This window comes from Xenopus laevis, chromosome 3L (assembly GCF_017654675.1).
Source record: "Xenopus laevis strain J_2021 chromosome 3L, Xenopus_laevis_v10.1, whole genome shotgun sequence".
NCBI classification, from domain to species: Eukaryota; Metazoa; Chordata; class Amphibia; order Anura; family Pipidae; genus Xenopus; species Xenopus laevis.
This window is the reverse complement of record NC_054375.1, coordinates 135,758,251-135,772,750: the sequence shown is the minus strand read 5'-3', so window position 1 is coordinate 135,772,750 and position 14,500 is coordinate 135,758,251. Positions and strand designations below refer to the sequence as shown.

The 14,500-nt window shown below is 42.3% G+C and overlaps 1 protein-coding gene across 1 annotated transcript; it reads left to right on the top strand.

The window, feature by feature from the left end:
* The first annotated feature begins 4,901 nt into the window (after positions 1-4,901).
* nefl.L (neurofilament, light L homeolog) lies at positions 4,902-9,985 on the top strand. The gene is given in 4 exon segments (NM_001087945.1): positions 4,902-5,941; positions 7,408-7,532; positions 8,234-8,535; positions 9,336-9,985. Coding segments are annotated over 4 exon segments (1,641 nt in total). The 5' UTR covers positions 4,902-4,909; the 3' UTR covers positions 9,518-9,985.
* The last annotated feature ends 4,515 nt before the right edge of the window (positions 9,986-14,500 follow it).

Here is a 14,500-nt window from a genome sequence, read left to right as displayed (position 1 = left end):
TTTTACTACAACTTGCAGCATCTCTATCATAGCTGGATTCAGTGACATCTGGAGGGATAAAAGTTACTGATAACTGATTTATGTGATACATTATACACACTGAACAATAGCGACATGTACTGTCTGCCCAGTTATTTAAAAATTTTGTTGAAAGCAGAATCCATAGAGTGTCCTTCTCGAATGGTCCCCATACATCCCTGTAATCCGCTCCACTCTTGCACTATATTCCTGTCTTCTAACGTTACAGATCACTTTCCTCTGCAGTCACATGGTCACACATAAAATTGCAAATTCCTTTAAAGGAATTAAATTATAATGATTATAACATATTTCAGCCATGTATTTACTGTCTTCTTAGCCAGAGATTCAGCTGTAGCCCAAACAAAGCAGGTTTTAAAGCAAAAATCTGAAAAATTTATTTTAACTGTCATTTTATACATTAGTGCAATGTGTAAAGTGGCAAGGCTAGACCTCCAGGAGAATTAAATCCTAAAAATGTATATGGTTATATTTTATATACTGAACCAATTGCACCAGCCTAAAGTTTCAGCTTCTCAAAAGCAGCAATGATCCAGGACTTGTCACAGGGGGTCACCATCATGGAAAGTGTCTGTGACACTCACATGCTCAGTGGGCTCTGAGCAGCTGTTGAAAAGCTAAGCTTAGGGGTCTTCGCAAATGTAGTAATTATCTGTATTAATAACTAATCAGCATTATATAGTGACATTTCTATTCTATGTGTACTGTATATTGTGGGTCCCTAAGCTCAGTAAGTGACAGCAGCACAGAGCATGTGCAGTGAATTAGCAGAAAAGAAGATTAGGAGCTACTGGGGCATCTTTGGAGACATGGATCTTTATTGCTAAAGGGCAGTGGTTGCATTAGGCTGGTACAGAAGCCCAAAACATACAGCATTTCTTGCTACTTCTTTAACTAAGCTTTGTTTCCTTTAACCCATAGAACTCAGCCCTGAACATCAGCCAGTACAGTTTAGACCAGGTCTGGACCAAGAATCAAAATAGGCCCTTGAATTCAAGTACACAGTGACCTCCCCTCAGGCCCAATAAATAGTGAGTGACTATAACATCTTACAGCAGCCCCTTTGGCATGTACCAGATTTAACAGTCTAGGTCTGGTGTAGAACGTACCAAAGCTCTCACCAGAAAGAAAACACCGGCTGTCAGAAAGTCATTATTTATGGGTAATATTTACATGTCACACCATATGTGGTGCTCTGCAAGCTTCCCACTCCCGCTGATTGTCATTTGATCTACATATATTAATCCTGGCCTCAACCATTGATCTCTATCAGCCTGGAAGACAACAGTAGGCATCTAATTAACTGCATGCAATCTGCCGGCTCACACATTCTCCTGCCACCCTCGCCCCTCTATTGAAACCAGGAATCACACGCAGGAGAGGCAGCCAGGCTTTTTATTTTTCTTAACACGTAAACCCAGCAAAGCTGCGATGTTTAACTTAGCACTGTATAATCAGTGTTTATGTCATTTTAGAGAAGCAAGAGATGGAAAAGTCCTGAATTGGTGTCTCAGGAGCTCTTAGAAACCAACAATATTATAAAGTACTATGCTGCATTATATGTTACATTTATACTTGTAGACAGGGTGAATCCTCCTCTTTTCCTTGCCTTCTCTGAACCCCTAGGGGCCTAGAGTCTTTCTTAAATACCTCTATACTGTACCAACTATGTGCCTGCCTCAAGACCCAACACCTAGAGAACCTGTGATGAACTATAGAACCTTATCCAGGCTTAGGTTGTACCTCCTGAGGCTCTTCTCCTCCACATCAATCATACAAATTCTTGTAAGATATGGAATCATGTGCTGCACCCACTAAGCATTGCTGAAGGATTGGGTGCAATGCAGATCTTTGCCATTGAAGGGTTTAATGTTATAATCTGCATTTTTTTCCCAGTTGTAATGGGCAACCTGTAGCCTTTCCCACGATATCACTGAGGAATGGTCTGTAAGCAATTACTGACTATATTGTTAATTATTGGTTATTCCTTTAAGTGTGAGTGCATAGAATAGTTAGTAGAGAGAGATAGGTAGATGGGGATGCTATTTAAATACAATATTATAGACATATAGACATACAGATTGGCAGACAGACGCATGTATTTAAGACATATAACTATTTTTCAGCTTTTATTTTTGTTTCATTCCCCCCTCCATACATTATACAGCAAAGTGGAATATGCTGACACTGTATAAATAAACAATAGGAAGAAGAATAAACTGGGAGACAGATAGTCAGACAGATTAAGGCAGGGACCAGACTTTAGAGGGGAAAGACATAGTACAGGCCCCAGTGCAACTGTAACTTCTATTTACGAGTGGCGATGGGAGAAATAGAGCACCGTGGTTGATGAGCTGTGACTGACAACTCCATTGCTGGAATGCAGAATTGAGATCTGGGCATCCTATTCCAAAACTCATTTGCCAATTAACCAAAATGTTTTCCCCTTTAACACTCCTTATCCCTGCATGTGGAAGGGTGCTTTGGGTAGGACCGTTTATTGTTTTTTCCCCTGTGGTCAACAGCATCATCAGGGCCAGTCTTAGACAAGTTGAATGTATTCCACCAAAGGAGAGGCCCAGCACTGTGGTTGCCACCTCAAGTTTTGTTGATATGTAACAGAGAAGAGGTTTGGGTGGGGGACAGACAGATTTGACATAAGAGCTTGGTTGAGGTGGGGAGCAGAAGTTTTTTTTTACTTAGGGCACCAGTTCTCTGAACTTCCCATATAAAGGACTGCAAAGGTTATCAGGCCCCACCAGAATCACTGGGGGGGGGGACCTAGGGGAGTAACTACATTGGAAACAGACCCACCTGGGGGGGAGGTATAGGCAGTGTCAGACTGGCCCACCGGGATACCAGAAAAACTCCCGGGGGGCCCAGGTGTCAGTGGGCCCTTTTGCTGCTAAACATTTGTCTTATTTCATGGCCATTCCCTATTTCTATGAGAACAAAGAGGCTAAATAGATGGAATAACAGATTATAGTATGTAAAGAAAAGAGACTAGGAGAATAGAGGTTGATTGAGGAGAGGAAATATAATAGTACTGAGAGTGGCCCCTGGTCTTAGGTTTTTTGGGTGGGCCCCTGCTGTCCCAGTCCAATACTGGGTATAGGACCGTGGGTAATGACTAATGATAAGCATTTCAGTGTATGTTAAAGAATAACGGGTGAATGTAATAAAAATCGGTGACGGAAAAACTATTCGCAATGCGAAAAGTTATGCCTTTGCTTTTGCCGAAACCGGAAACTGTTTAGCGACCACTTCCGACAGTGGGAGAGCGTTTGTGAATTTTATTGATTGCGCCAGCGCGTAGTCAATGTAATAAAACTTCTTACTGAAAAAGTCGTAAAGTTTGCTCCAAAAGATTACGACACCTTCAAACACTTCTTAAAGGGGTGGTTCGCCTTTAAGGTAACTTTTATTATGTTATAGAACGGCCAATTCTAAGCAACTTTTCAATTGGTTTTCATTATCTTTTTTTTTATAGTTTTAGAGTTATTTACCTTTTTCTTCTGACTCTTTGCAGCGTTCCAATGAGCATCGCCCACCCCTTCTATAAAGCAAATGCTCTGTAAGGCTACAAATGTATTGTTAGTGTTAATGTTTACTATTCTTCTTTCTACTCAGACTCTCTCCTATTCATATTCAAGTCAATGCAGGGTTGCTAGGGTAATTTGGGCCCTAGTTACCAGATTGCTTAAAATGCACATTTAAGAACTGCTGAATAAAAAGCTTAATAAGTCAAAAACGTTATAGGGATCCTGTCATCGGAAAACATGTTTTTTTCAAAACGCAACAGTTAATAGTGCTACTCCAGCAGAATTCTGCACTGAAATCCATTTCTCAAAAGAGCAAACAGATTTTTTTTATATTCAATTTTGAAATCTGACATGGGGCTAGACATTTTCTCAATTTCCCAGCTGCCCCATGTCATGTGACTTGTGCCTGCACTTTAGGAGAGAAATGCTTTCTGGCAGGCTGCTGTTTTTCCTTCTCAATGTAACTGAATGTGTCTCAGTGGGACATGGGTTTTTACTATTGAGTGCTCTTCTTAGATCTACCAGGCAGCTGTTATCTTGTGTTAGGGAGCTGTTATCTGGTTACCTTCCCATTGTTCTTTTGTTTGGCTGCTGGGGGGAAAAGGGAATGGGTGATATCACTCTAACTTGCAGTACAGCAGTAAAGAGTGATTGAAGTTTATCAGAGCACAAGTCACATGACCATGGGCAGCTGGGAAATTGACAATTTGTCTACCTCATGTCAGATATCAAAATTAAATATACAAAAATCTGTTTGCTCTTTTGAGAAATGGATTTCAGTGCAGAATTCTGCTGGAGCAGCACTATTAACTGATGCATTTTGGAAAAAAAATGTTTCCCCCATGACAGTATCCCTTTAAAGAAAAAATGAAAACCAATTACAAATGGTCTCAGAATATCACTCTGTACATGATATTAAAAGTTATCTCAAATGTGAACAAACCATTTAAGAGTGCACAATTACTATTGAATGCAGTAACAGTTTAAGGAACAATATTACATTGCAGAGATGTGGATTTTTATTCTTATTGGCGCAAACTGTTTTGCTCTTTGCGACTTTAAGTACATTCCCCCCCTAAGAGTCTTATTTAAAGACTCTTAGGGGCCCAGTGACTCCTACTTATGGAGCTGAAGTGTCTGTGCCTGTGGGGCGGCTGTGCATTTAGATGGAACCGGCATCTCTGCAGGAAAAGCTCAACTGCTCTGTCCTTGGTGCTGAATGATAAAGAACAGTTGGCACCGCGCATGCGCACCAAACTCGCCGCAGCATATAAGAAGGCTCCGCGCGCCCCTCAGTCTCCAGCAGCAGCAGCAGCAGCGGCGGCACCATGAGCTCGTATAGTTACGACCCGTATTACACTCCGTACAAGCGCAGGGTGGTGGAGAGCAGCCCCCGGGTTCACATCAGGAGCAGCTATGTCTCTCCCAGCAGAACCACTTACTCTCCGCTGGTTTCCACCACTATGCGCCGAAGTTACGCCACCTCTTCCTCCTCCTCCTCCTCCTTTTTGCCCAGCGTGGACACCATGGACCTGTCGCAGGTAGCGGCCATCAGCAGCGACCTGAAAATCGTGCGCACCCAGGAGAAGGTGCAGCTGCAGGACCTCAACGACCGTTTCGCCAACTTTATCGAGCGAGTGCACGAACTGGAGCAGCGCAACAAGGTCCTGGAGGCAGAGCTGCTCCTCTTGCGCCAGAAACACAACGAGCCCTCTAGGCTGCGGGACATGTACGAAAAGGAAGTGCGGGAGCTGCGCCTGGCGCAAGAGGAGGCTTCTGGAGACCGGCAGACTCTGCGCAACGAGCGCGAACGTTTGGAAGACGCACTGCGCGTCCTGCAGGGGAGGTATGAGGAGGAAGCGATGAGCCGGGAGGACTCCGAGGCCAGACTCTTAGATGTCAGGAAAGAGGCCGACATGGCAGCCCTGGCCCGGGTAGAGCTGGAGAAGCGCATGGACAGCCTCCTGGACGAAATCGCCTTCCTGAAGAAAGTACACGAGGAAGAACTGTCGCAGCTACAGTCGCAAGTGCAATACGCGCAGGTCTCCCTCGAAGTCGAAGTGGCCAAGCCGGACCTCAGCTCTGCCCTGCGGGATATAAGGGGTCAGTACGAGAAACTGGCCGCCAAGAACATGCAGTCCGCCGAGGAATGGTTCAAGTCGCGATTCACCGTCCTGACGCAAAGCGCAGCCCGCAACACTGACGCAGTCAGAGCCGCCAAGGACGAGATGTCCGAGAGTCGCAGGATGCTCAGCGCCAAGGGACTGGAGATAGAGGCTTGTAGGGGGGTCAATGAAGCTCTACAGAGGCAGATCCAGGAACTGGAGGACAAGCAGAGCGGGGAAATCGCAGGAATGCAGGTACTGGGGTTGTCTGCACATAATAATATGGAATTCTTACTCTAACACTAGTTCAGCACAATGGATGGGCATAGAATCTATTGCAGAGTGTAGGGGTAGAGCTGTCAGTATAGACAGGGCTGCATTTAGTGCTACTGTGCCCAGGGCAGATAGGGGGCCATGAAAATCAATATTTAGCACTATTGACTATTACTGTGCAGGGGCCAAGCATTCTGCAGCTGTATAGGGCCCCCAAATCGGAAAATGGGGTTTGGGTAGCCTTGTCTGCAGTGACCCAATTTAACAGCCAACATACCTCTCATTGCTCTATAACTCCCAGGAACCTTTTCACAGATGATAGAAGCTTCAAGTCAAAGTTAGAAAACTGCAGCGTACAAACCTTTTTGCCTTTTTCAACACACTATCACAACCTTACGGCCATTCCAGAAAAGAGACAAATCCATGGGCCGCACAAGGTTCTTTCATGTTTTCTCTGCACAGAACTGCCCCAAAAGCACTAGAACCTGGAGTGGCTGCAATGAATGGACCCCCCCCCCTACAAGATAGATAGTGCTGCCAATCTGCAGCCATCTGGCTATAACTGATATTTAAATCACAAGGCTGTAGGCTGGTGCAGAGCTTTGTAGTACAGGTATAGGATCCGTTATCCAGAAACCTCCGAATTACGGAAAAGCCATCTCAAACAGACTCCATTATCATGAAATAATTCAGATTTTAAAAAAAATGATTTCCTTTTTCCTTGTAATAATAAAACAGTACCTTGTACTTCTACCCAACTAAGATATAATGAATCCTTACTGGATGCAAAACAATCCTGTTGGGTTTAATTAATGTTTAATTGATGTTTTAGTAGACTTAAGGTATGGAGATCTAAATTACAGGAAGATTCCTTATCCAGAAAACCCCAGGTCCAGAACATTCTTTTTACATAACAAATCTTTCTATTCTGTAGAGATTTCCCATAAGCAAAACTGTGGGGAAAAAACACTGTGTAGCAAAGTCCCAGGTTCTGTCCCTGCTGTGCATTTTATTAGCCAGAAAGAACTATTTTGCTTCTAGACAGGGTCGCCCCACCCCTATATGCAGACACATATTGAATTCATATTTGTTTCTATGCAGCACTGCACTTCATGCATTCATATTCATTGATTATTAGCCATTCAACATGAGAATTTTAACATTTTTGATTTTAAAGAGATATGGGGGTCTCCTTACCTGCAGATGTCTAGAATTCCCTGCCATTCCTTTAAGGCCCTATAAATCATATCTCATTCCTATAAATCTCCGATTTGCAACACATCGCTAAATTAAAGGTGACATTTCTGGAGCTAGTGCTATGAGCAGTGTAGGCTCCCATCTGCAGATTGTTACCTCTCCAGGGTGTAATGGATCAGATTGTTTGAAATACGTCTTGTTGGTATATTGAGTCTTAAATATGCTAAAGAATGGCAATGTCTTTTCTGTAGGATGCTATAAACAAATTAGAGGAAGAATTGAGGAACACCAAGAGTGAAATGGCCAGGTATCTGAAGGAATATCAAGACCTGCTCAATGTCAAGATGGCTTTGGATATAGAAATTGCAGCCTACAGGTACCAGAATTCAGCTCAATGCACACGCACAGTTTTGTTGATCCTGCAAAATTTGATGTACAATATACCACCTGCCTCAGAACGTCAGCCCCCCCCCCACAATGGAGTCTAAGTTTATGTAGTAGTTCTACCAATGAAGTTTAAACTGGAGACCCTGGTTTGAATCCCTTTGTCTTCTTGTGACCTTATCTTTTGATATACCAGCCGTATTGTCCCTTAGTGTAGAAAATGTGTTTTAAGGCACAAGGAAACATTTTGGGCAAGGGGGATGCTGGGAACTGTAATTCTTTATATCAGGGGTTGAATACAAGTGACACCTAGACTTCATTCATCCTCTTGCGCTTACTGTACTTCATATCTAGTTCTTTCTAGTTTTATCATAGCCAGGATAAGGGTTTTCTTCCCCTAAATCCAAATCATTCTCCATTCTTTATGTTGGCCTCTAAAAAAAACTCAGTAAAGATGACATGTGCCTCTTACATGAATGTAAATGGAATATCGGTCTGAGCCCTCTTTGGCATTATTACACTTCTTGCAATTTGCAGGGTCTTCCCCTCTTGGCATGACCCATCTTTCACCAGTTTAACTATCATTGTTAGTTCTGTGATGTATTTGCAATGAGCTAATATGTTCTTCGGTGCAATACTTGCCTCATCTACTTGTCTCATTGTCCCGATCCTGTTCTCTTTTTTTGGTTGAAGGAAGTTGCTTGAGGGGGAGGAGACCCGACTGAGTTTCTCTGGGGTCGGAGCCATCACTAGTGGATACACGCAGAGTGCCCCTGTTTTTGGCCGTTCAGCTTACAGTCTGCAGAGCAGCTCTTATATGACTTCCCGAGCATTCCCTACATACTATTCCAGCCATGTCCAAGAGGAGCAGCTTGACATAGAGGAGACCATAGAGTCTTCTAGAGCAGAAGAAGCCAAGGCAGAAGCTCCAGAGGAGGAAGAAGAAGAGGCTGCAGAGGAAGAGGGAGAAGGCGGAGAGGAGGCTGAAGAAGAAGGTATGGCTTGGTTAAGATATATGAACAACTCTCATTTATCAGGTAGTATTGCTATATTATATGAATCCATGTGCTGTTGACATTAGGTAAGTCTATACCAATAAGCAAGCAAACCTTTCAGTACCTTTAAACATCTGTATTTCATGGTGAAATGTGCACGCAATACCAATGAAGAAAAATAGTTTTTATGAAACCCTGTACCGTGGGCACATCAGGTCTACTGTGCTGGCAAGACCCTCAGAGTGTCCATTTTTAACTATTTTTAACACATGCCACATTCTTTGTTTGTCTTCCCCACAAGTATCTGGGTCATTCACTGTAGGCCTTTGTTTGTAGAGGAATACAGATAATTGAAGTTTAGTTGGAGGGTCATTGGACAACCCTGATCTAAGTAAAATCAATAGTTCAGTCCAGAAATATATTACTGTTTCTGAAAATGAATGGCCAGGCCAACCCCCGCCCCCCACGAGCAGTAGTGTTGTTTTACAGAGTGACTCCCTCATGCCAAAATGGCCCAGGTCACCTCTGGTGGCAGCTCAAAATTAGAATTTGGGTTTTCTATACCATCTTGCACAACCCCTATGATAAAAAGGAGCATTGCAGTGACTGAATATCTATAGAACAGAATTATGCTTATATATAAGGTATATTTTGCCTTTAACACAATATAACAGCAGTAGGAGTATCAAAAATATCTGGTTCACATAAGATTTGCTTTGCCTCTATTCTTAGCAGCGCCGTTATAAATGATACATACCCGGCATTATCAAGTTATTTTTATACTGTGTTTGTCTGTGCAGGTGAAGAGGGGGAAGAAGCCAAGGAAGAGGAGGCTGAAGAAGAGGGAGGAGAAGAAAAAGAAGAGGAAGGAGAAGAGGGTGAGGGTGAAGCAGAAGCAGAGGGAGAAGGTGAGGAGGAAGGAGAAAGCAAAGGAGATGAAGCTGCAGAAGAGGAAAGTGAAAAAAAAGAAAAGAAAAAATAGAATGTCAAAAGAATAATGGTTTCCCAGCTACTAGACCCGCCTTTCCAACCAATCACCATACTCCATCCCTTCATTACTTGAGTGATACAGAGCACTCCACCCCTTAACACCTGCCCCCCCCCCACTGTCACCTATGGTATGGTTAGATTATCCCTCCATGTTCAGCATTTGGACACCAGCTTCAAGCAAACCAGCCCTGGCCCTTTCACCCCTCCCAGGTTTTGCATGGTGAAATAAGAGGAAGTCTTAGTTCTTGATCCTCAGCGAAGGGTACATGTGAGGCTGATCCCTTTGTGGGTTGGTGACACATTGTGTCTGAATGCCAATAGGCTGGCAGGGTTATTTGAATGTTCTCCTCTGTTCCCTTCTCCTAATGACACCTTTAAATCCTTTATAATGCTGAAGACTGGCACTGCAGGGCAATAGAGAGCAGCTGATGAATGTATTGGTGGCTTTTGTGGTCCCCTGCCCTATACCAGCCAATAAAGGGGTAAAATCGCATTCCACTTTGCTGTCTTTGATCATTTCTCCGTTGTTCTGTACTTACTTTACTCACAATCACAGGTTTGTATTAACACAGTACCAACTGAGTGTGACCCGCACTGCAGCCATCGCGTTGAGCCTGTCCTAATTATCTCTCATCCAGACTTTTCTTTATCAGTAACTAACCTGAACATCTGTTAGCTAAGTCTCCACATATTAGTTACAAACGGGACTTTGTCAACACCGGATCATCCTACACTACTTATTAACCAGTTCTGCACCGCTTGAACCTGCCCTAGTTATCTCTCATACATATTGCCCTTTATTGACCAGTTAATTGCCAGAATGCCCATATTACAGATACAAATCCAACATTATCTGAGCCTGCCCTGATAATCCTGAGCCGGAGTAACCTACCAGTGCATTGAGTCTATAAATAAATAACATTCATGGCCATAACAGAATAGGAAATACAAAAGAAGAAATACAATGCACATGATGCACATAAGTATGAACAGCCACCCTCTCCATGTGATCCCTGGGTTTCAGAATACTGCTGCTCACACAGGTTTGGCCAATATCCCTAAAAATAAATCAGTTTGTTAAGTCATCTGACTCCATCCTCTTCTCCAGACAATTTAAGACCGCTTCCAAACAAGGTAAGTGAGTCCCAAATGGCCATTTTGAGTGGTGATACCCCCCATATAGAGCAAGGCTGTGGGAGGATGCTGGGTATTGTAATACAACAACAACCATTATTTAAAAATATCACTAGGAACCTGGTGTCTCCTCCCTTCAACTAAGCACTAAAAGGGTGTTGCATAAAAAGTCTTCCCCAGCTAGCCATGCTATATCTAATGGATGCAAACAGAAGAAAGTGTATTCCCTACCACATGCAATGCAGATAGATGTTTTCCAAAACAGGTATGGGACCTGCTACACAGAATGATCGGGACCTGGGGTTTTCCGGATAAGGGATCGTTCCATAACTGGGATCTCCATTACTCAAGTCTACTAAAAAAAATATTTAAATATTAAATAAACCCAGTAGCATTATTTTGCCTTTAATAAGGATTAACTATATATTAGTTTGGATCAAGTACAAGGCACTGTTTTATTATTACCATAATTCAGTACTTACAGAAGAGATGAGTTCGGGCAATTCATGGGGGCAGGGGGGTTGAACATGCTATTCTATAATATAGTGAATAAAGTACCCCCTCTTGTAAAATATAAGGATATTATAAGTTACAGAGGAGTTTCATGACCATATAAAAACACGAGGCCGAAGGCCGAGTGTTTTTATACAGGTCATGAAACTCCGAGGTAACTTCTAATATCCTCATATTTTGCAACTGGGGGTACTTTATTTATTATAATACGCAAATTTCAGTGAGTCATGTGACAGAAATGACATCAGAACTCACCGTTTATAACTGATGACATCAGAACTCACCGTTTATAAGGATATAATTTACAAGATATTCATGGCTTTTGTGTATTATATAGAATATAATTTGAACCCCTTAAAATGCCCATGCTCCATGTTTCTTCCAATGAGCTAAAGCTTAGGGGGGCTGCTAGCAGTAAAGGAAACCCTGGTATTACAGGTAATGCATAAGAAGCATAGACAACCTCTTAGATCTTGGCACAGGTATAAAAATGGCAAATTATTCCAGGACCTGTATTATGTTAATTATCTGCTAAATTTAAATATATCCCCCTGGACATGACTTACTGTAAGCACTGTAATTTACACACTGTACAGAGAGTGATGAATTATCCTCTCCCATTTTACTCAGTGGCCTGCATATTAAAAGCCTGCAGACCAGACGGGCCACATTAATCCATCATCCCATAGCTCCATTTTGTTTCTATTTTTAAGCTAAGTGGATGTCATGGAGTAGAATGTATGTCAGAGAGTCCCTGGGAGAAGAGTCAGTAGCTACAGCTGCCCACCCACATTCTAAATCTCCCTATTGTTACACAAACCAATTTTCGTATTATTCACCGTGTTTTTACCCACAATGCAACACCACCTGAAACAACTTGCAGGCAGGACATGGGCACAAGAGCAGGACATTGACAATTACAGGTCATTCCATTGTGTATGATTTAATTAGGGTAACATTGTCAATGTCAGTGTTAGATACCCTCCAAAAGGTCACTAAACATCCCACCTCTGAAGTGGGCAATCTGGTGCTTTGTGTATGGCATGGTTCTGCTTTCATTCTTGCACCTAATGACCATAAGCAAACCCAAAAGTCTTTTATGGCTAGCTTAATCCCAGGTACTGATTGGTCAAGGTGGGGGGTCTTAGGGAGGAACAATAAATAATGGGTTGCCTTATAATATAGGGTGGGATTCTAGTTTCAATATTACAGGGGGGTGGTAGGATTTGAATCTGCCCTGGTTAACGGAAGAACTATTTTTCACATGGAACATGTTGCCATTTTATATACTGAACTTATTGCACCAGCCTAAAGTTTCAGCTTGTCAATAGCAGCAATGATCCAGGACTTCAAACTTGTCACAGGGGGTCACCATCTTGGAAAGTGTCTGTGACACTCACATGCTCAGTGGGCTCTGAGCAGCTGTTGAGAAGCTAAGCTTAGGGCTCGTCACTAATTATCCAGCAGAAAATGAGGTTGGCCTGTAATATAAGCTGATGCTACAGGGCTGATTATTAAATTCTGATGCTAATTGCACTGGTTTCTGTGCTGCCATGTAGTAATTATCTGTATTAATTACTAACCAGCCTTATATTGTGACATTTCTATTCTATGTGTACTGTATATTGTGAGTGGATCCCTAAGCTCAGTAAGTGACAGCAGCACAGAGCATGTGCAGTGAATCAGCAGAAAAGAAGATGGGGAGCTACTGGGGTATCTTTGGAGACACAGATCTTTACTGCTAAAGGGCTGTGGTTGCCTTTGGCTGGTACAGAAGCCCAAAACATAATGTACAACATTTATGGCCTACTTTGTTAGTTAAGCTTTAGTTCTCCTTTTATGAAAGAGCACCTTTTGGGTGCTAAATCCTCTTCACGTTCCAGAAGCTTTAAAGGTTGATCCAGAGCAAAATACTGAGTGGTAGTGGGACTAAGGAAAACTATCCAGAAGCTTACGTAAATCCGTTGTTACAGGGTTGTTGCCATGTTAGATAGACTCTGTGAAGAGCATGGAGTCCATTAGGACTTTACCACAATAGCAGTAGCACATTGTAGATCATCCCTGTGTCTTCTGCTATGAAGAATCAATGTATTTGATATTGTATTTTTGTATTGTTCACAGTTTAAAAATATCAATAAAATTTAAAGCAGGGCTTTTGTGTATTCTGTCCTAGACTTTTTCACCTGTAATTAAATCTTCCATTAACATGTTTACCACCTGTTATCCAGAATGCTCAGGACCTGAGATTTTCTGGATAAGGAGGTACATTTCCATTTACCTTAAGGCAGAGACACACGTAAAGATTTAGGGAAATTTAGTCAACCGTCAACTAATTGCCTCTACTTTGAGCGACTTATCTCCTCTAAAAGCCTTCCCGCCAGCTAGAATCTGAATCACGGGATGGCACTCGGTGTGCATCGTTTTCTGAAGTCGCCTGAAGTTTCCTCAGAAGGCAAATTAGTCGCCCGAAGCAGAGGCGATTAGTCGTTGCGTGTGCCTGTGCCCTAAGTCTATTAAATAATAATTTAAACATTAATTAAGCCCAATAGGAATGTTTTGCCTCTCATAATCTTTAATTATAATTTAGCTGGGGTCAGGTACAAGGTAATGTTTTATTATTGCAGAGAAAAAGGAAATCATTTTTAACATTTTGAATAGTTCGGTTAAAAGTGAGTCTATGGGAGATGGCCTTCCTGTAATTCGGATCTCAAACTTGAAATCGATCCTTGGTTGTTTCTATTGTTTCCACAGATTTTCTTTTTGATTATTTTCCCAGTAACCAAAACAGGTCTGCTCCATATTAAGCCCGTAGCAGGCTCATAGGAATGATTGCTGTTATATATTCTAGGGAGTTTATGATGCTGGGTAGTGAAAGACCTGACATGAATCATATATTTGTTTTAATTATGAAGATGTAATATCGACATTACCACAAGAAAGCAGAACAAGAAAGACGAGCACCATTACAATACTATGCAGTACTAAAAGGAGAACTCAAGTTAAATAACAATTAGTCTAGACATGTTAATATGTTACTCAGAAGAGTAGCTGCCTACATCTTTAGACACCAGAGCTCCCTCGGGACACAGGTCAGGATTCACTGCTGATCCACATGAAGAGGAGAATGGGAGGGTGACATTGTTTGCACAGACTAGGCATCCTTGGCCCTTGACTGTCACTTTAATGTCTCTGGGTGAGGGCTGTCTATTTGGAACAACACTGTTTGTGAATTTCTAATGACTGACAAGTAGAAGATGGGTAGACTGATGACACCTCTGCTTGAGAGAAAATTACAGCAGGAGGGTCATTCACTGAAAAGAATATCAAA